General features: G+C 36.8%; 1 protein-coding gene across 1 annotated transcript; it reads left to right on the forward strand.

Annotated features, from left to right (window-relative positions):
• Positions 1–6,455: 6,455 nt before the first annotated feature.
• LOC132132553 (lysophosphatidic acid receptor 1-A-like) lies at positions 6,456–17,073 on the forward strand. The gene is made up of 2 exons (XM_059544972.1): positions 6,456–7,250; positions 15,808–17,073. The coding sequence occupies exons 1-2, from the start codon at positions 6,512–6,514 to the stop codon at positions 16,107–16,109; spliced, it is 1,041 nt and encodes a 346-aa protein (XP_059400955.1). The 5' UTR covers positions 6,456–6,511; the 3' UTR covers positions 16,110–17,073.
• The last annotated feature ends 6,770 nt before the right edge of the window (positions 17,074–23,843 follow it).

Raw genomic sequence — 23,843 nt, forward strand, 5'->3', positions numbered from 1 at the left:
CACTCAGTTATGAGTCACAAATTAAACAATGAAGTCAGCTTAATAACATCGCTTTCAGGTCTAAAGTTGGGCGTTCAGTAGAACAGTGAATGACACAGGAAGTCTCTCATCTCATTCTGTTGTTTAAGGTGTAGGAAGTCCAGAGAGTTGCAGTTTATAGTAATGTATAAGTTTTACCCTACTTTTAATATCCGTAAGAATGAAAACTGAGTAAACTATTTTGAAATTCAAGGGTGAGTAAAATAACAGAACCACGTCAAGTGAGCTAAAAGTAACTAAATTACAATAACAAATGCAGCTGTTGCAGCCATGAATCACTGAGTTGATTGCCAATTAGCAGTATGTGTCAGCTATAAACTGACTAATACTAATTTTTAAAGACAGCTCCATGTTTTACGACACCAGAATTACATCATTTGTCAAGGAAACCCTGATAAGAAACATAAAAAACCTCTTTCTTCAATTCAACACAAATGAAATGTTTTTGAAGAATGCTTCCACTGCTCTTGAATGCTCAGCATGCATTGATAACACTAAGTTTGACGTCAGTGATGACAGGTGAACCAGTGATGTGTGATTGACATCAGACCTGTTGTAATGCATCTTGACTGTCTGACATTTGGTACATTTCTCAAGCAAACTTTCATACGCCTCGGAATACAATATTTAAGGCATATGGACTTCATTCATGACACTTTAATGCTGGGTTTTGTCATTTTTGAACTTGAAAATATCACATACTGTATATATATATATATATATATATATATATGGTTATTGTTATTATTTTTGTCCGAAGATTGAAAGTCATGTGGGGTTTGAATGTAGCTGGATATATGAAGATGGTATTTTCATTTCTGGATGAATTATTGCTTTTATAGAGATAGATGGGTACTTAACGGGATTGGTTCTGAAAACTGGAAACATATAACATCAAAACTGAACCCCTGTGAGCCACTCTGAGTAAAAACTGAGCACATTTATGTCAGAGGGCTGCCATCTGGAAACCACTTTTATCTGAAAACCATGTACAATGAAGAATAATCTGGAGAAATAAGTAGGAAATCTATAGACCCCTGAGTAATGGGGGAAAAAAACTGTTAAACTGTTAAATCATCTTTTATCCTGTTTGCTTCATCAAGCTGAGTTTGCTAACTGTTACACTCTGAGTTTCATTATGATTTGGGCAGTCATCTTGTGGAAATCATTAGGGCTGATGATTGTTTTGCAAGACTATAGCTTCAATGGAATGTAAAACCATAAAGTGCAAATACTGTTCTGTCATGACATTCCCAAAATTCAGGAAGATAGCGCCACCATGCACTGTTGAAATTATTCACCAGAATGGTGTAAAACTATTTCCACACCCAGATTTTAAATTGATTGAACCATGAAGAGCTAGATGTAGATTTCATCTTCTTGACTTTATTGAGAACTGCATGATTGTATGCTTGAATTGTGTGGTATCTCACTTCACACAGTTCAATGCTTGCCAAAGACATTTCTATTAAGCAAGTCATTGTGTTTTATACATAGTCACCTAACAGACGCATCCTTCTATTTTTCGAAGTAAGACCAGAAACGGAATTAGATGCAGAAAGTGTAGCACTGAGAACTCTTTTCTTTCACCATGATACAAAACAAATTGTGAAGACCTGTAAATGGTGGATCCTCATTAGATTTCTGATAGTGCCAGACTTACCAGTATGATGAGGGTCCACAAAAGGATGTGAAAAGCAATCAGGGATGTTACAATGAAGACTTAAGAAGAAACAGGACATCCAGAGTTCTTCTTTGCCCATGTGAAACTGACTCTACAGACTTACACCCCTTACACACTGCGATTCCGGAAAATACATGGTTAATGTGTCCGGGCAATTGTTCCCGGGTCACTAGATATTGCCCCTTTCACACTGCCAGTGATTACCCGGAATATGTGTGTGCTTTCACACACAATCCATAAAGGTCCTGTAAAGACACGTGACATCAGGATGTTATGTGTAATGTACGAGTCGAAAACACTAGGCACGTTAACTTTCACTTAAGCTGGCGAACGATTTCAGTGTCAGAACAGAAAGTGAAGAACTAACTGATCTCTGCTCCATTTTTTTGTTGTTGTTGCAAACACTGATCTGCCTTCAAAACACCTGGTAAAAGAGTCGCACGATAACATGCATTATCAGTATGACACAACCTTTACAGCATTAGTTCTGGCTTTTGTTCACACAGTGCTCATTCCAGTACTGAACCCGGCAATGTTACTAGGTCCCCAACCCGGTATCGATCCCAGAATAAATCTCGGGATGTGTTTGCATTCTCACAGAAGGCGACCCGGCAATGTTCCTGCAATTTTCCAGGTCCAACGTGCAGTGTGAAAGGGGCTCTAGAGAGTACAGTTTTTGGCATACCAACCACGCTCTCTTTATGTGGTTTCTTAAGTTCAAGAGGGGCAGCTGCCTTCTTTGGTTTGGAGCCTTCCTGGGCTTTATTTTTGTGGCGCAGTGTGCCACCAGACTAACCAACCACATGCCCTCAATTCTTTAGTGGAGTGCTGCCACCAAGAGAATTTACTTTGGCATTGCTGTAGACCAGGGGTGTCCAGTCCTGCTCCTGGAGGGCCACCTTCGTACAGAGTTTAGCCCCATCCTGCACATCCAACACACTTTCCTGGGAGTTTCTACTGATAAACTTTGATTAGCTGGTTCAGATTTAGTTAAGGTTGAGGCTAAATTCTGCAAGACTGTGGTTGTAAAGGAGCAGAAATGGACACCTCTGGTTGGCACATGGGAGATACTTCAAGCGAAATAAGTTTTACTGCTTTAAGACACCGATCTACTGACAGTAAAATGCAAGTGCAAGACCTGCAGCAATATACTGTTAGTGAACATCCCAGTGTCATACATGCTGCTGAGAGCGGCATTTATATAAATATGTAATATGTGCTGCACACTTTCCTCTCAATCGTTAAATCTTTACTTTAGACTATAAAAAAGCTCTCCAGTGTGTTCGTTTTGACCTCAACAGACTGAACAGAAGAAATGAACAAGAGAAGATTTCCACTCCGGAGCCACACCTACCTATTAGTTAATCGTCACAAACCACTGGTAGTCTGAAGGTGTTTACCAGCCAGTGTGAACTTTTCTGGAAACTTTCAAACACCCTAAACAAACTCCAAATGAACTTTGTTTTGGCCTTATTTGAAATGCTGCCCAACCAGTTTGTTTGTCAGTTTTGTCTGGTGCATATTGAGGGCTTTATGCTGAAGAATGGCTCTTGCATATTCTGGTGCAGTTGTCTCTGCTGGAAACTAGACCGTACAGTGGTTCTAGTTCCATTTTTGCCTACTTTTGTTGGAACCAAGTTGTTAGGGTACTAGGTAAATGGACATTTAACACGTTTGTTGGCTTCAGGTTTAGGTGTAATAAGCCGGTTACTAGAAGTGAGCTAGGATATGTTTTCTCTGTAACACTTTCCTTGAGGGACCAATTCTCACTATTAATTAGTTGCTTATTAGCATGACTATTATTAACGTATTGGCTGTTTATTAGTACTTATAAAGCACAAATTCTTCACGACCATATCCTACATCCCTAATCCTACCCAATAACGAAACTTAACAACTACCTTACTAACTATTAATAAGCAGCACATTAGAAGTTTATTGAGGAAAAGTTTGGAGTTAATAGTTTGTTAATAGCAAGAATTGTACCTTCAAATAAAGTGTGACCGTTTTCCCCTTTTTGTTGTGTTTTAGAGGAAGATTCAAGGCACTAACATCAAGTACTAACATCTCAGGCAAAAAAATAAAATAAAAGAAGACAGTTAAACTGTTCACAGTACTCAGCTAACTTTAAAACCATTTATTTGCAGTCCACTGACACATATGTGGTGCATTTTGTGGTTTAAAGACTGCCGCTTTCTTTAAATTAATTTTTACACAAGCCACCTTGTGTTTTGGGCTGAGAATGCTTTCAACAAAAGAAAGCTGGTGGTTGGTGATGGTGATAGATCAGTGAACACATTCTTGTTAAGCAATGACAAAGCAAGTTCATACCACTTTTGTATCATTTATGCAGCCCATGTGTAATTTTGTAGTCATTTCCTGAGGCAGTGTGTAATCATTTTGATACTTGCATATATTTTAAATATTTAGCACATCTGCCACCAGGTCCAAGTTGAACCTGAGGTCCAAGTCCATGGGAGGACAACATGCCAAAACAGGTTCTATAACACTTGTTGTCGAGACAACTTCACAAAACGTAGAAGTGTTTAAGAGTCATATGTTATTTTAGACTGTGGATGTAGAATTGTGGATTCTAACAAATGTATAATGACAAAATGCATTCAATTCTATGTGAATTTTCAATCAATAGTTTTGCATGTAGTCTATATGACACATTGTTTGGTAATATATATTCAATGCAGAATAACCCTCAAAAAGTTTTTGAACATGAAAACGCAAAATTAATTCTTCCTGGATTGTTAATAGCTTGCAGATGCCTACCTTATTATGGGTATTAGCATCATTACGGTCTGAATCACATTGGAGTATTGCCTTTGCACCAATGTGAACAATTTATTCTTTGTAACAATACAGTTTCATTGCTTTTTTGACAGGATTGGTGCAGAACAATGCCTGTATTGTATTCTCAGACAGGCAGGAGACCAATACTGAAATGGACCTCTTAAGCAAAACTGTTTAAAATAAATATTTACTATCACAAAATGTTTCCTTGAGTAACGGTCTTGCACTGTGGTTTAAGCAGGAGATGCTGTGAAGATACAAAGCTATCAAATGCACCCAGCCAAGGCCTGTCTGGAATTTCCTTTCCACTGTCATTATCCACTCAGGATGGGTGCTACAATAATGCTGAAACTGTGGCTTTAAGCATTGCTTCAAATGAGACAGGAAGTTCATAGACATTTCTGCACAGACCACTCTTGTGCATTGCCTTTAGTTTAGAGACATCAGGGGCCTGAGGCTATGTGATAAAACACATTGACACACAATGCCAGGATCTGTCTGTCTGTATCCCAACACTATGGACCAGTGTGTGGTGATGATAGGTTTGGAAGCACACAATAACTGTGGAAAGGTCATCCACTCTCGCTTGGCATTTGAATTCTAAACAACTGATAGCATGCTGAGCCTGAGATAGCTAAATGTGAGCAGAATATAGTTTTGTGTTTTGAAGTTTTAGTACTGGTTAAAATAAACTGTTGTACTGAAAAAAGGTTTAACAGTTTTATTTATTTATTTATTTATTTATTTATTTATTTATTTATTTATTTATTTATTTATTCATTCAGTGTAGCCAGGTGTTCAAACTAGGGGTGCGCCGATCACGAATCACTGATCGTTATGCGCTTCTCGTCAGTAAAGCCGGTTATCTAATCAGCGTTAAATTCCATCAGGTGCGTGATTTCACATAGAGCAGCAGTTACTACACAGAGCCATTGTTAACTGAGAAAATGCGCAAATCAACGTTCATTTTCAGTGTTTATTTGCATATTTTCTCAGTTAACAACGGCTCTGTGTAGTAACTGCTGCTCTATGTGAAATCACGCACCTGATGGAATTTAACGCTGATTAGAGAACCGGCTTTACTGACGAGATGCGCATTAACGATCGGCCGATCGTGATCGGCACATCCCTAGTTCAAACTAAATTTATTGTTGTGACACTTTATTCATACTTGAATGGTGCGTTTGAATTATTTTTGAAGATTGAAAACTAAAGTCCTAATTCATTTCAATTGCTGGGAAAAGAGCGACCACTAGATTATTTTCTGCTTTGGTAAATGGTGACAATGTTGAATTAATGTTGAATTAAATTTCTGATAACTATATGAATGTAATTTAAGAACAAATGGTTATTGGATATTATATTAAATATTATAAAACAAATCTTACCACAGTGATTCTTGGGAGAAAAAAAAAAAAAAAAAACGTCTTATTGGGTTCTGGATATACTTTTGAATTAAACGATAATCCTTGTTGTTCACAATACAGACAATGTGGTTGCACTTTATTTTACAGTATGTGCACTTACAGTGTACTTACCTAAGAAAATACTGGATAATATACGGTAACTACATGGGTTAGGATTAGGTTTCTGGTATATTCACGGTTATAACTTAGTTATTACCCAGTTGCTATATTTACTATAACATGTACATATTATGAACATGTAGAACAGGATTGTATAATAAAGTGCTAGCCACATTGTTGTGGGGCTTATTGAAAGTTAATTAATGTGGATATGCCATGCACATTTTAAATACTCTTGTGCCTGGTCACAGATCATACATCAATACTTTATTTCAGAATAATTCAGTTATTGTGCTATTGGCCTCAATGTGTGTGTGGGTGACATGTTTACCATCAATGTGAAATTACAAGCCATTAATTATGCAAAACTCTAAGCCATGTGTGACTTTCATTAGACTTCATGCAATATTGAAACTGACCTGTTTTTTTTTTATCTTTTTCAATAGCATAATCTTTCAGGATGGATGACGGACAATGCTACTACAATGAAACCATAGCCTTTTTCTACAATCGTAGTCAGAAGTATCTGGCCAAGGACTGGGACCCCGTAAGCAAGCTAGTAATGGGACTTGGGATTACAGTGTGTATTTTTATTATGCTAGCTAACTTGCTTGTGATGGTGGCCATCTACATCAACCGCCGATTTCACTTCCCAATCTACTATCTCATGGCTAACCTAGCAGCCGCGGACTTCTTTGCCGGACTTGCCTATTTCTACTTGATGTTCAACACGGGACCCAATACGAGGAGGCTAACGGTCAGCACGTGGTTGCTTCGCCAAGGCCTCATCGATACGAGCCTAACAGCCTCAGTTGCCAACTTGCTAGCTATAGCCATTGAGCGCCACATAACTGTGTTCCGCATGCAGCTCCATACCCGAATGAGCAATCGACGAGTAGTTGTAGTTATCGTCATCATCTGGACCATGTCTATCGTCATGGGAGCCATTCCTAGCGTGGGCTGGAACTGCATCTGTGCCATAGATACTTGCTCCAACATGGCTCCCCTATACAGCAACTCCTACTTGGGCTTCTGGGCGATCTTCAACCTGGTGACCTTCGTGGTCATGGTCGTTCTATATGCCCACATATTTATGTATGTACGTCAGCGAACCATGAGGATGTCCCGGCACAGCTCGGGTCAAAGGCGGAACAGGGACACTATGATGAGCTTGCTGAAAACAACTGTGATTGTATTGGGTAAGTTCTGCTTTCATTCAATGATTCAACAGTAAAGTCTCTCACGCTTGAATGTTCAAACATTGGAGTTGGAGTTTTGCTCCAACTTGCAAACTTGCCTGGAATATTATAATAAAGGCTCCAGAAAATAGTGAGGCTCCAGGAGCAGTTTTGGACACCCCGACTCTAGCACAATGGATTCCAACCTAGTTCCTTGAGGCCCTCAATACTGCATGATTTTGCATGATTTCACAGTCAAACACATCTGATTCAGGTCATCAGCTCATTAGTAGATACTGAAATGGGTGGCATGCTAAATGTAGTGTTGGGGGCTACAGGAACAAATTTGGGAACCACTGCTCCAGCATATAGATCGGGGTAGCCAACCCTGCTTCTAGAGGGTCACTATCCTGCAGATTTCAGTTTCAGCCCTGCTCCAGAAAAACACTTGTCAGTTGTTTTCAAGTAATCCCGAACACCTTTATTAGCTGGTTCAGTGTTTGATTTGGGTTGGAGCTAAACTCTGTGCGATAGTATCCCGCGAGGAGCAGGGTTGTACACCCATAATATAGATGACCTCAAAGCTAACAGACAAAAAAATTAAAATCACAAATTTGTATTTCTAATTTTGTTGGGTATAAATAGAAATAAAAGTGCTTTATTTTGTTATTTTGGGGCAAGCTATAAACTGAATCATTTGTTTTTTGTTTTACATACTGTCTGATTAGGTACTACATCTGATGCGCAACAAACTTATTATTACAAAGTTGATTCTATAAACTATAGTATTAAAGTGTAGTATGATTGTAATCCAGACATAATGCATCTGTCATGTTAGCTTTGTCATGTGACCTGCGGCATCAGTTGTGTCACTCGCTGACATTCACAAATCCTCTTCAGTGGGCTCATGGGAAAGTAAAGTGTTGATCAGATGCACACCCCAGCATTTTAACAGAAGCAGTGGGTCATCCAGGCACTTTGCACCTACTGTTTTATGAATACTACAAATTCAGACACACTACTTATTTCACATACTGTTTTTTACCTACTATATGCTAGGGAAGTAAGCATATTTGGATGCATTGGCAGTATGTGACATGTCCAGTTTAGGTCAATTCAGACACTATTCCACTTGCAGATATATTATATCTACATAAAAATAGCAAGCATATCCTTTATTACAATCGTGCAACCATAAGCAGATGGTTTTAAACCACAAGACTTGTTCAACAAACAAACTGTCCTCACTCATTTCTAATATTATTTGAAAATGGTGGGAAACCTCATGAAGGTCAATTCTCCTGACTATCAAATCTAAAAAAATAAAAAAATAAAAAAAAAACCTTAAACAAGCATTAATCCTTTTTTGGTCTACCGCAAGTATCTACATTGCGGATATGAACATCATGGAGCCAAATTGCTCATGTTCTCTGAGAATCTGTCCATTAATGATGTCAGTATGACATAGAAAATTTGCTCTAGGGATCAGTTTATTCTCTCCAATTCACCCATTGACATTTTGGTGAGATTTAATTTGTCCGCTTCCTGTCAAAGTCCTTCAACACTAGTACAAATTATGCACCAGGCTCCAAGCTGTGGTTCAAAACCACTAAAACGCCCTACATACATATATTATCAGATTTACCTAAATGCTACATAATAGGTTACCCTTCGCTCTGTTGTGCTAATTTCAAGTAGATGAACAATGAAGCCCTTCAGTAGTCTACAGCTGAGGGCCCGTCATAGTGGTCTTGCAGCCAGTTCCACTGTTCGCCTTGCACTGCTGGCACTGCATCAGTGTCATGCCTCACCGCCTCACCGGAACCCAGTCATGGTGCAGCATCCCGCTGCACAAGCACTGAGCGGGAAACAGTACTGTTCTTGTTCGGACTGGTCAGGGCTTGTCTTGAACCTCTAGAGAGAATGGAGAGCAAGGGGTCTGGATGAAAGCACGGTTTGTAGACTGTTATCTCACCCTGAAGATAAGAAAGAGATTCATTTAACTATTCTTAACGTAGTTGTTACTGTGTGTAATTACTGTTTAAATAGTATAATCCTGTTAAAATATATTAGAGTTCTAAAATGAGACCATAAATAGAACAGCATTTATTTTATTAATTTTTTCACAAATGAGTGTTGTGCATAGATTGTTGGGTCAAAAAAAAAAACATCTGATAAAATAACTCAGGTTCTGTTATGCAGATAATATTAATTCTCGTAAACCTTTGCTCTGGCCATCTTATTTGGCTTATTTTGATCACAACATTTCACAACTTCCACCTAAAATGTATAGAAGCAAACTAATGCAGCAGGAAGTGCTGTATGTTTTTTGGTTACTAAAAAACATAAGGGACAAAATATGACAAAAGACTGCTGAAAAAGTGAGCAGATGAGAAAACAAGATGTTTTAACAAGGTAATTTCAGTATTTGTTAGACATCAGCACATTTATTTCCCGGTGCTAGCTGCATGAGAGTTCGTTGTATTTCCAAAATTCTCTTTAGTGCACTGCTTGTCTAATTATAAATGATCAAATGTGTCACACCAGCTTGCCTGTTTTTCTGGTGAGATCTGGCAACGTTGATTTCCACTATCACATCAGACATTCAGGTTTCCTTGTACTAGTATCCACCAAAAAGAACTTACTAGGAAACAATGAGGATTTATCTCCTCACTCTTATAACTTCCACAATCTAAAAGGCATGACTCATTACTTGTTGAGAGTTACTCAAGGGCGTATGAAGTATATTAGAATAACACTGTTACAGTGATGATGCAGTCATTGGAACAGTTTCCGCTCCTCAAGAAAACAAGATATCAGGGCTCATGTAAAGCAGGGTGTTTCATTCAAAATACATTTAGCCAGTGTTGGATTTTTATTTCTCTGGTTTCTTATTTGCATTAATGGATCACTAGACAAATTCAGATATGCCAAAAAGGCATACATATAATTAAATAATAAATAAAAAGAAATAAATAATAAGAAAAATAATGAATTTGCAAGTCAGTGTTTCTGTTTTTTTACTCATGATGGTTTCATGAAGGCAGTGACCATCTTTAAAAATAAAAAGAGATTATAATAAGCTGTCCATTGCATTTCCAACAGCGTGCATCTATTGCATTAAAATATCTGTTGGATATACTGGCATCTCGCCTCTTGTGAATCTCAGAAACTGCCAAAATCGTAGTTCATGAGAAATATAAACATCACACCCAAGAAGCAGCGTTGTTTTGAAGGTTATGGAAGTATATCAGCATATCTTTTCATCAACCATTCGTTAAAATGGGACTAAATCAGATTTCTTCAGCTCTGTCAGATATAAAGACAAACAACTAACTGTGTTTGCAGATGATGGCTTTAACATCAGCTTTACATTCACCACACTAATTCAATCATGAATAAAATGAATACAATATAAGTTACTAGAACGTTTTATATTTGAGGGAAAACATAGACTTAATTGTGATTACATATAGATTTCATAAGAGGATTGCCACAGACTTCAGTGTGTAAATATCCGGTTAGAAATCTGGTCTGTGTGCTGATTCCCAGGAAAGACATAGGAAAAGCTGTTTAAATGAGGAGGGCTGAACAAATGACCATGCATTTGCCAAATCCTTCACTCCCAAATCTGCTGTTAACTATGCAAAGCATGCACTAAGCACTTCCACAGGTGTTGCCATCTCACTGATTTCCCATCAACCTCCTGCTACTGCTGCATGTTTTTGACCACAAACATTTGGCCATGTGTTGTCAAGTTTGCCAAAAAATAAAAAAATAAAAATAGCACTTGTTTTGCAGAGATAGCTTTTACTGGTGGGTGGTTAATGTTGATAGACACTGATTGTTTCTGCATTCTAAATGTTTCTAAACATTCTAAACGAATCTCATATGGGCCAAAGTTTGTCATGTGACAGTAAATCATACAGTGTTGTTGTAAGCAGCTGTAAATCACTACACAAATCAATATAATTGCTGACTAGTTGCTCAAATAACAATTATGTTTGAATTCTCAAAAACTGTGAATGCTAAAAGTCATCATCACTTTTAGTTTAGACAGAGTATCAGGTGTTATTTTAGTAAGTCTTCAGTGCTTTACTTAGCTGCACATCCGACACACAAAGAACATTGATTCAACAATAGAACTGTTTGTTGTTAATGACATTGTCAAGCAGGTGAAGTAATAGCTTCTGCTAATTAACCATTGCAAATTCAAATCATGGCATCTGGACATTTTGAATGATTTATTAAAAATACAAGTTTATAAAAGCCTTTAATATGTTCATGAATTGGACTACATTGGTCATGCTGTATGCTTGTTTTTACGTGCAGCCAATGAAAACAACACTTTTTTTTTCTTTTCTTCTTTCCCTCTCTTTTTTTTTCTCTCCTTGCTTTACTTTTTCACATGTCCCAACAAACCCCTACAATGAATCAGTGATAGTTTTTATTTTTGCAGTCACAGAGGTCATTCACAAAGAATGTATTTTTCTAAAAAAAAAAAAAACACTGAGAAGTATAGAACCTTAGCACTGTCTTTATATAACATTGTGTCATGTACTAGATGCCACAAAATATGCGAAATGCAAATCCAAAACATCCATTTAAGAGCATCTTTACATAGAAGACCAATGGAAAATAAGTGAAGTGGAATGGAAAAAACACTTTCTTTATGAACATCTCCTTACATTTCCAGCACCAATCGAACACACTCAGTAATAAATAATAGTCATTATCATGTTATTTCTTTTTGGGATATCGGTTCCAAAACGTGTAAACATACTGAATAATTGGCAAAAACAATCAATCGCTTGACTTCCACTTTCCAAAACAATCAAGGCATGCTTTCCTTTAGATATGGCCAATTCGTTGCTGGTGTCAAGGAAAGCCATTAAGTACTTCCTTGACAAATCCAACATTCACACGACTTGGCAAAGTTATTTTGCATCTGGACCTGAATCTGAACACCCCAGTCATCGTGCCTGATGGTGTTAATAAGCCTTTGCGCAAGTAATAAATTGAAATCCTGCTCTAAGACGAAGCAAAGCTTTGAGCAGCTGCCAATTTACCGGGACAACTGTTTTTTCAGCTTGAAAGTGGAAGAAAGCTTTAATGAATGGTAAGGGATGTCTTTACGGGTTTATACGTCCATACTAGGGCCGACCAAAATCATATTATCCAAATGTGTAGCTACATTTATGGGATTTTTTTTTTCACTTCCAAAACAAACTGATCTTCACTAACCTCTGTTTCAAATTAGTTTCGTTCTCACAGCTGAACCCACAGTGAAGTGCTTGTGATGAAAACTATCTTCATTTCAAGTATATTTTTATTTAGAGATTCGTTATTCCGAAGAACAATGAAGCTGAAGTGGCATTGAGTTTTCAAGTAAAACAAACAGACAGAACGTTTTGAGCAGGGGTCTTTGTGGTGCAAAGTACAATTTTGTCTGAGTCTCTGACTTCAAACGCAGTCTTCAGTCCCCCTCGCTCACGCCTCTAGGTTTGTTCAGAGAGAGCAAAACATGTGGCAAAGCTGTGCTGGAAAGAGCTTGGAGTTTATCTAACTGCTGAGAGCCTCCACATAGCTTTCTAGTGATGTCAACCATTCAAGAGCAGCTGCGTTTGACTAAAAGAAGAGTAGTGCTCCTACAATAGTTTTTTATTTTATTGTATGTTTTTTTTTTCCTGGAAAATAGCAACTGTAGCCAAAATGTTCTTTTTCAGTAAACAATTTTTGGTTGTCAAAGTCATGTTGGAATAGATTCATGAGAAAAGTAGAAGTTTGGCACAAAGAAAATACACTCTAAGGATTGTTTAAGCACATGGATGCAACCCTGCCATTCTGTTAGTAATGGGAAAGACACATATTGCTGCCTTATGAGATGCAGGCTCTTTCAAAACTTAGTGCACTTTCTATATAGGAAACTACATTCTAAGGAAGCATCCCCAAAAAAAGACCATAAAATGCTGTCTGTACATGCACTGAAGTGAGAGAATTTTTTTTTTGAAACTTAATACATTTTACAAATAATTACAAATAAATGGCAAGTAACACATTGAATTAATCATTAACTTTTGAAGTAGAAAGACCAAAATATTATTTTCTTTTAAAACATGCTCCAATAATATTTTTGCTTAACTTACAGTTTACAGACTTGACTTGCAACTGTTTATACAATATACAATTGGCATATTGCTAAGCTAATATTTTAAACTGTGTCCTACAAATATTAGCTAAAATAGACCAGTTTTGAATGAATTATGAATAGTTTCAAGTGTGGAATTAAATATTTTTAATCACCTCATCCCACATAAAAATGAAGTATTTTTCAAGTATTTAAGTATGCTTAAGTAGGCTTACACTCTATGTTGCAGTACTAGTAATGTACATGTAAGTGCACTAAATTGAAAGTATACTTTCAAGTGTACTTCAAGTATATGCATGCTGTAACAGTTTTGTACTGTAAGAGTAGTAAACTCTTGAGTGCACAACTAGTTTACAGAGACTGTCCTCCAAAAAAAAAAAAAAACACCCTATGGGTCATTGTGCAAGCACCTTATTACGGCCTATATTTACGTTTTAAAGTTTAGTGCACTTTAGCGGGGATAAAAATAATGACAGTGTCATGAAATGACGTATCCATTATGACATGTCGGTCATACCAATCAAAATGCATGTTTATTTAAAGGAGCATTGCGTAGGTTCTGAAATTTCTAACCGTTACTGACACCAGTGGCCGTTAGAGGAACTGCAGCCAGTCTCGTGCTCGTTCTCAGTGCGCACGCTCTTTTTTTTTTTTACTTACGAGGAGTGTCCGTGGGTGTCTGAATTGTGCTGGAGGCTGGTCGCTTCTTTCCATCTGCAGAGTCCATTTAAAAACACTATTGCCGCTGCTTACTATAATGGCTGGCGTGCCGTACGGTTGTGAGCTCAAGTAGACGAGAACGTGCATGATGTCACATTTTGTGAATTTTCGCGCCAATTCGGGCCCGACTCCTCCACACACAATTGAGCCTACAGGCTGATAGAGGCAACCGTGGTGGACAGTCGAGGTGTCATTCTTTTTTTTTACATCATGGTTGGCTCATACATGTACAAATGAAAACTCTATTTTAAAGATTTTTTTAAGTAAAAACCTCCACATAGCTCCTTTAAATACAGTTTGTGGGGTTTTTACATGGTCCAACCCAATCTCACGGCAATCTTTATATAATTTACTAGGTGGCTAATTCATTCGAATTCATATTAATGACTACACCTAATCCCGCCCCTAAACCTACCCTCATAGAAATCATGCAAAATCATGATTTACAGTGCATAGACATTCTGGGATCAAACCCATGATTACATGATTGCATACTGTCATATAACACCATGTCCTATCAACTGACCTATACGAAAACCTAAATATGGTGCATAATAAAGAGTACAAAGCATTAATATGAAAGTGTCCTGTTGCCGATAGGGGCGCAATTTTAAAATATGCTCTAATAGGTCATCTTTCAGGGATTTGGACAAAAGACCTATTAGGGCGTATTGGTTGCACTCTACCTGCTTGGTTCCTACATAAGTATTAAATGTCTATACTTGAAATATACTTTAATTGTTCTGTAAAGCCCTTTTCACACTGCGATTCCGGAAAATACATGGGTAATGTGTCCCGGGTCACCAGATTTTGAACTTTCACACTGCCAGTGATTTCCCGGAATATGTGCGTGCTTTCACACACAACCCACAAAGGTCCCGTAAAGACACGTGACATCAGAATGTTACGTGTAATGTACGAGTCGAAAACACTAGGCACGTTAACTTTCACTGAAGCTGGTGAACGATCTCGGCGTCAGCGTGGAAAGTGAAGAACTAACTGATCTCTGCTTCATTACAGTTTGCACATATTTTTTCGTCGCGAACGTTGATCTGCCTTCAAAACACCTGGTAAAAGAGTTGCATGGGAACATGCGTCATCGCTACGACACGGCATTCGTTCTGGCTTTTGTTCACACAGAGCTTGTTCTGGGATTGAACGTTGTTACTAGGTCAGTCAATCCCGGGGCGTGTTTGCATTCACACAGAAGGCGATCCGGCAATGTTCCTGCAATTTTCTGGGACCAACGTGCAGTGTGAAAGGGGCTTAAGTAAACTTACATGTATGCTATTGATTTAGCTATTATTTAAATACATTGAGCTTTGTAAGTAATATCTTTAATGGATTTTTGCTTGTATGTTTTAATTGTAATTGTTTACTGTTAAGATAGTTTGGAGAGTTCATGGGATTACTCTTAATACTTAATATCCACATTATAGAAAATGTTGAATAATCCTAATCTAAGGAGGATAGTTGTGTATTGTGAGGAACTCTCATGTTACCCAGACAGCAAGCAGTTTCTGCATAGAACCGGCCCACATCTGGCCCACATCTGTGAAATGGATTTCACGCGGGCCGGACCTGGGCCGAAACTGCTTGCTGTCTGGGTAGAGTTATTGAGCTAGACTGTGCCTGTTAAATCAGTACAGATTTAACTTGACACTGTCCTCCAGTACTCATGAGTCACCTCCCATGTTCTCTTGTTTTTAGGAGCTTTCATTGTGTGCTGGACGCCTGGTTTGGTGCTTCTCCTGCTGGACGTGGTCTGCTCCAACTGCAATGTCCTGACCTATGAGAAATTCTTCCTTCTTTTAGCCGAATTCAACTCTGCTATGAACCCTATCATATACTCCTACCGGGACAAGGAGATGAGCGTCACGTTCAAACAGATCCTGTGCTGTCAGCGGCAGGAGAATGTGAACGGTACAGCAGAGGGTTCGGACCGGTCTGCGTCCTCCATCAACCACCCGGTCCTGAGCAGCACGCACCATAAAGACCATTCAGTGGTCTGAGGCTCAGCACGGGCCGGGATCTTAGCATAAGCGAGAAGAGACTTTGAAAAAGGCATTTTCATCAGCAAAAGACTTGTGGTTATGAAGTTGTCTTCATAAAGTTTTGACATAATATTGAACTATTTAAAGGCTAATCCAAGAGGATTTAAGTTTAACAAAAAACGCCTTGTTCCCGAAACGCCTTAAGTATGGAAAAGTTGGATGAGTATTTTGGCTAGTTGTAATTTTTTGGCCAGATTGTTGTAAATCGAGGAGTTGCATGATTTTTAGTCTTGTACAGCAGGTGTTGAAGTGAAGGGGCGCAGTGAAGTGTCCGGTGAATCTGTCCTCAGTTTGCACTAGAAATAAAGAGTGCATGTAAGGGGCCGCTGGGAAATAACTTCAGTGAATTATGCAAAGTACTTGATTGTTTGCTTTTTGTTTTGTTTTGCACTGCAGGTTCATCCCTATGATACCCAGCTGCCACCAAAATGTACACCTAAAAAAAAATACACTACTGGTCAAAAGTATTTTTTTTTTTTGGTCTAATAAGTATCAAGACTGCATTCATTAAAAAATACAGTAAAGCAATAATGTTGATAAATTTGGGGAATTGTATGGAAACTGTGATACATTACCACTCAAAAAGAAAGATTAAGAGAGAGAGAAGAAATAAATACTTTATACTTAATTCAGCAAAGATGCTGACATTTTTTGTAATAAAACATATTTTAAATAAATGTTGTTCTTTTTAAACTTTTTTTTTTCAAAGAATGAATTTTCACACAAATATTAAGCAGCAAAAAATTGTGAGAGCAAACTTAATTTTCAGAATTTATAATAAGAAGAACTGTTATTAATAACTGAGCACCAATAGTAATTGATAACAACTGAGCAGCAAATCATCAAATCAGAATGATTTCTGAAGATCATGTGACATTGGAGACTGGAGGAATGATGCTGAAAATTCAGCTTTAATCACAGGAATAAATTACATTTTACAATATATTAAAAAAAAAAATACATTGTAATAACATTCATAATAGTACTGTTTTACTGTATTTTCTTTTTAAAAATGCAGCCTTGATAAGCATAGATTGAGAAAAAAAAAAAATGTTTTACAGGGATCAAGTCCCATGCATTCAATATTTTTTATCTTAAAGTCAACCTTTTTGTTGTTGTTGTTGTTGTTGTTGTTTAATGAATTATATTTAGTTTTCTGTAAAAGGTATTCTTTACACTTTTCGAAAACAAAATGATAGTACAAATGAAGATTCATTTTATGAAGGTCCAATTTGTGGCCACCTAATTGATTCATTAATTTAAGTGATGAATCATACCTAATGTCATGGTCTCAATCGAAATCAAATATCATCATGTTGAAATAATTTAAACATTTCTTATGACTCAACATGATGGAAATTAAATGATCAAAAACGTCTTTGCTTCACATACCACCATATATATGTATGCATGTATATAATGTGTATATATTCATATGTTAGTCAAAAAGGGAATGTTTGTTGTTTAAAGTTACACATTTGAACCAAGGTATAGCTATTTTTGAATATTTTTCTTCTTTAAAATCTATTCCAATCATACAAAATAACATTTTGGCCAAACATGAAAGGACTGGTGTTTTAGTACAGAAGCTTAACACTACATACAATGGCCCGATAAAGTATTTGAATATTTAATCTACTTTTAACAATAAATATGACACTTTTATGAACTCTTCTGTATCTGTACCTTGTTCCTTTGTGGACTGAAGGAGAACTTCAGTCATTCGCTAAAATAGCTTTGACACCAGTTGACAGAATTACCAAGAAAAAAATTCTCAAAAAAATAAATTCATATAGATTAAGTGTGGATTGTACATTTTCAAAAAGTGCAACTATAATGCTAACATCTGTGAAATGAACAGTTTCATATGATGAAGAGTGGAAGTTTTTGTACTCTATGACATGTTTATTCATGTTTGAAATAGCATTGTATGTAAAGAACATTAATCCACTTTAAAATGGCTGAAATCCAAAGATTTGCAAACAAATGGAGGAGTTTTGGTTGAGATGCTATATTTCTAAAACATATCAGTATTATCAGTAGTCTTACAAAAACATACTAACATTGCCATAAGTGTTACAGTGCAAACATGCATTGATTCAATGTGGACGTTTAAGTTCTTTAAGAACTGTTCATGTTATTTGTCTTACCAGGAAAACTACCTATTAAACCTTTTTTCTTTTCTTTTTTTTTTCGCATCATCCGAGCAGCAAATGTTCCAGCCTTGTTGCGAGTCTTGCACTGTTGCGAAAGCAAGTTTGAAGCAGTCCAGTGCTTCAGAGAAGACAGCTGTGCTTGACAGGTCATGGGCCGTAGGTTCATTCTGGGTTGAAAAACGACAATGTTTCCTTTTACATTTCAGCAAATGTGACCATTTCAGAAAGATACTTGATGAAGTCTGAAATCTGAAAACCTGCATGGTAACATTCACTTAACAATGTTAGTGAACCTTCTTTAATAAATCTGTAGTCAAATCCTCATCTCTGTGGTGTGTCATTTACCAAAGATGTATTTGATGTTTTTTATTTCAAATTGTAACGTTCATTTGTTGTTTTGCAAAGGAAAAATGTGTCCGTTACCTTGTAGTGTCATGGCTTACAGTTGACAGATATTTTCCAGAATTACAACAAAATGGAGTTTTCCACATTTCCTGCAAACCGGTAGGAAATCCTCGTGTTCAGAGCTAGCTGATGAGTGATGGGGATATTACTCCGTCCATGCTGATGTCACTAATCTACAAAAAAACAGACCCATTTTTGGCCGCTATAAGGAACGTGTGTTACATCTGTAAAACAATCATGAAAATGCCTGGTATATGAAACATATGGCCAAAGAGACTTCAGTTTTTGCTTGGACATGGCCAAGTCTATAAACCAGAGCAGCTGGGCTCAGAATTCATCTGTGTGTGTGTTACTCGTTAGTCGTGTGTGTGATAGCAGACATGCAGTTTCTCATGAAGCTGTGAGGGAGAGAAGTGAACAATGGGATCCAATTGTCTACAGTTACTAGAGGAAAAATTTGGTAATACTTTAGATTAGAGAACACTGTTCACTGTTAGCCTGTTGTTTATTAGCATGCATATTACGAGCATATTGGCTGTTTATTAGTACATGTAAAGCACATATTAATGCCTTATTCTGCATGAACGTATTTTAGATGCATTAATCCTCCTAACCCATACCTAAACATACCTTAACTAACTAAGTTTATTGAGGCAAAACTCAGATTTCATTTAATAGTGAATACATGTTCCCTAATCTAAAGGGATTTCTGATGTACTTTTGGGAAAAGGAAGCTTAAGTGTACTGAATGTGCATTTTTAGCATACTTCAAATCATACAAATAATATAATACATTAATTAAATAAATAAATAAATAAATATAATTTAAAAGTTTCAACTTTTTGTACGTGTCATTTCAACTTAAATTGCATTGAACCAGTTAAACAAATAAAAAAATAAAAAAATTAATAAATATAAAAAATCTAATTGAATTTCAGATTTAAAAAAAGATAACATTGTTCAACTTATTTTGATCAGTTAATGTAAAAACATAACTTGCTATGCTTTACTGTTACCGTTTTTTACAGTGTTCCAGTACATTTTAAATTATTGTTTAATATTTTGTACCACATTTTCATTAAAATGCAATTAAATTTGCATTCAAATATACTCTTATTATACTTCCCAACTTTTTTTAAAGTACGCTAAAATGCACTTTTTTAAAATTATATTATCAGCAATAGGGGTGTAACGGTACGTGTATTCGTACCGGACCGTTTCGGTACAGGGCTTTCGGTATGGTGCACATGTTTACCGAATGACCGAATGCAATATTTTGTGTGCGGAACATAGGTACATTTTCGTGTTTCCAAACGAACATATTAAGTGGCGGAAGTCTCCGCGTTCAGCGCAAATCCCGCCCTGCAGCTGATTCTAAAATAGGGCCGGTGACACACTTCTGCATGGCGTGAGCGTGGCGTTTCTGCTGCGTGTCAGTTGCGTGACGGCTGCCTCACGTTTTCTGTGTCTTTATACACCAGAATCGTGCCTGGCGCGGCGCTGGCGCGCTGCTCCTTTTGTAGGTGGCATAGAGGGAGACCGCTGACAGACCAGGATCTTGTCTTCACGACAACAATATCTATACTTCATGTTGAGCATAAATATAAAGCCTACTGATAAAGGACACTGTCAACAGTATTGACGGTGTTTGACAGGTGCAAGGTTTTCAAAAGGCATCACGTGAGTGTGAACATCACTACAACTAGGAAAAACGATTGTAACTCAATCGCAGCTCCTGTCGGCATTTAAACAGACCTTTGCTCTTAATTCTGATCGGTCCAACGCAATAACGAAATCTGAGCAGGTCTAAAAACTGAACCTGTTCATGCTGCACTTTACACTTTGGAAAAGTTATGTTATATATTTTTTTAAATATGAGCAGGCCTACAAGCTGGGATTGGTAATGCTGCACTGTAATCATAGTTATTTATTTATATTTTTCATTATATTTTATTATATGATATTGGTTTGAGACTGAGAGTATTTTATTTAGTGGAGAACTTTGCAGCAGTATTTTATTTCTTATTCTTTTTTTATTTTATCTATATATTATTAAGAATAATTTTAAAAAAGAGTGTAAACAAATTGTAAAAAAGAAGTGTATAGTAATAAACAACCTGCAGTTTAATGTTTGCATTTCTTTCACTTACTGTACCGAAAATGAACCAAACTGTGACTTTAAAACCGAGGTACGTACCGAACCGTGATTTTTGCGGACCGTTACACCCCTAATCAGAAATAATATGAATCTATGAAAAGATTCTTTATAATATTGATGGTACTATAGTCCTGCAAGAAATACAAATATAAGGCAGAGGCTGTAGCTCATCAAATAACTAGCCTTTCAAATATTGGTGCCTTTTTTAACTTGGACAAAAACGCATAAATGCATAATGTGATGTTCATTAAGTAAATCAGTAAGCTTTTACTACAAAATGCAAGGTATCCAAGTACTACTATTCTGAAATGTAGGAGTCCACGGCAAAACTAAGTTGTGCTCTCAAGTCCAAAATAAACAAATCAAAATGGGAACAGTCAAGCAACTGTCCACTTCCCAGGTTTATAATACTCCACCCTCTCACTCAAAGACCCTGTGTCAGACCCCAAAACAGCCCAAAAACTGGCTTGTGATGTTTTAGACAGAAACTGAAGGATAAGAGCACAGCTTTAGCAAAAGATGAGAAAATCACAAAGAGTATCTCATCCGTATCTCGGGTTGTTATTTTTAGACAGCAGTGAGATTAGATGACGATCAAAAGGAGACTCGCAGGTCATTGTGGTGTCCTGCTTTCTCCTGAGAAAATGACCCCATGAAGCTCATGTGTCTCCACTAGAATTTATAAGATCCCAATATCTCAACATTTCAAAAAGAATAAAATAAGAACTATTATATTATAGCTATACCAGCTTTTTTATTTAGGCGTCTAGTAGGGTGATCAGGAATTTGGTGTTTTTCACCAAGTTACACTGTAAAAAAAAAATATCTGTAAAAAAACAGATAATATACTGGCAGAAAATTACCAGGACATTTACCATTAAATTTACGGATACTTCCTTCAACATTAAAACGGAAAATTCTGTAGATTAACATTTTCTTCCGTACCATAAACAGAAAATCTGTTATGCAGAGATTTAAAAACAATTATAGCATTAGGCCTATCTTTTGTAGCAAATAAATCCAGCACAATATGTACAATTTGAACATGGTTTATTTTTACCTCATGTGAACATTCTTAAAAAATGTGTTCAGTAGCTTTTATTTGCCGGTGAAGACAAACATATTGTGACATCAATTAATTTAACAATGTGAAAAGCACCATTGGACATGTTTGTATTATAGAACACTTTTTAGTTTTCTATAGAACACAACATTATTTAAAAGCACAAAATGTGAATTCTGACATCAGTTACTCTCCCTCATACCGTTCCAAGTCCATTCGATTTCCATTCATCTTTGAAACACACATGAAGAGTATTTTTAATGAAATGCTTTATGTCCCTCCACTGACAGCCTAAGCAACTACCATTTCAAGGTCCAATACAGTATAGCAGTCAGATTTCATTAGTTTTCCAAAAATGAACAAAAGTCGAACAGGATTGGAATTAGATTTTTCATATGAGATCACGTTGAATATTATGGGTGAACTAAACCTAGTTAGATTAACTAACCTCTTATTCATGCTAAATTATCTGCATCTACAATTGACATAAAAAAAACCCTTCCTTGTACAGAATTTGAAAATAATGCCTGACATTTCAATGTTAAACTAAGAGAGCTATACAATCTCAATTAAGATAAGGGCTACAAGTGTTTATTTGCTTTTAGTATCTCTTGCCATGTGCCTGTTTGAAGAAACCACTTTTTTTTTCTTTTGCTGCATGTTCACTCCAAGTCCTAAATTGAGATAAAAAAAAAAAAAAAACTTGGAATCTAGAAATAGTTCATACACGAGTCTTGTATTGCTCTTATCTGTACGATCAAAACTGAAAGTGTAATTGAAGTTCTTTTCTGGGTTATCAGGAGAAAATGCCTCATAACGCGTATACGCATTAATCGACTTCAGAGGGTTAAAATGAAATTTTGACAGAGACTATCTCTGTGAATAATGGCGCCTGCTCAAGCACTGGTTTCGCGACGATTGTCGACTGAGCTTCTTGTACCCACAATGCAAAGCGTATTTAAAAAATACGGAGAAACGCCTGTAAAAAGCGTTAAATATGGACAATTGCTATAAATGATTATGGTATATTGCACTGTATTTTTATGGACTTTTTTCACAGTGTACATCACGAGGGTCAGAGAGAGTGTACGGTTTGAATAGAAATCACTGAAGCCCAAATTCACCCGCTCGGTGGCCTCTCCGGCTTCCAAACGTGCTGGCAGGAGCCACGGCTCGTGAATCCATTCGTCACTTGTTTTTCCTGGCCTGCTACTATTGGGACATCTGTGGTTTTGCCTCGCTTACTCCTTGAGGTTTCTATGACAGCTCAAAACTCATGGCAAAGACTATGTATTTCTAGGATTATCAGATGTGACTCGACATTCTGAGAAGATAAATGCTGGAATAGAGAAACAGTCCCACACACATTGAAAGTAAATCCTTCACCATCCCTCTTCATTAAATGCCAGCGTGATTTAATACTGTCTCAGCAAGTTCCTGTTTTGAATGCTCAGAGCAAAAAGCAGCTCAAATGCAGAGAAAGGTAGTGCCATAAATCAGGCTCCATGAGGTCATTTTAGTTCCTTTGATCTGATACTGCCCCCTGTCTGCTGCCCGAAATAAACCACAATTTTAAACTGAAAAACAAGTGTCCAGTAGACTATTCCTTTCTTAATAACCTCATTATATTATTACATTTAATCATATTTGATGTTGGCAGTTTCATTTATATATACTATGAATGTTGCTTTTTGAATGGTGGATTGGTGGATTTTTCCAACCAGAGAAAAAAAAAAAAAGTTTAATTTCAAGCAAGTCATATCCAGCATATATTCATATAGCTAATGAAACCACTATATTAACAGAGCTGCTTAAAATTGTGTAATAATACAATAATGGCATAATAATAACACAAAAATATCATGATACGTGTGCATAATAACAAATTGCCAAAGCATTTTCAGATAGTG

This window comes from Carassius carassius, chromosome 49, assembly GCF_963082965.1.
Source record: "Carassius carassius chromosome 49, fCarCar2.1, whole genome shotgun sequence".
Taxonomy (NCBI): Eukaryota; Metazoa; Chordata; class Actinopteri; order Cypriniformes; family Cyprinidae; genus Carassius; species Carassius carassius.

Bases quoted from the DNA above. Each gene is read 5' to 3' on its own strand.
- LOC132132553 (XM_059544972.1), top strand. From the start codon at position 6,512: ATGGATGACGGACAATGCTACTACAATGAAACCATAGCCTTTTTCTAC. The intron at 7,251-15,807 runs GTAAGTTCTGCT...TCTTGTTTTTAG, and splicing joins AACAACTGTGATTGTATTGG to GAGCTTTCATTGTGTGCTGG.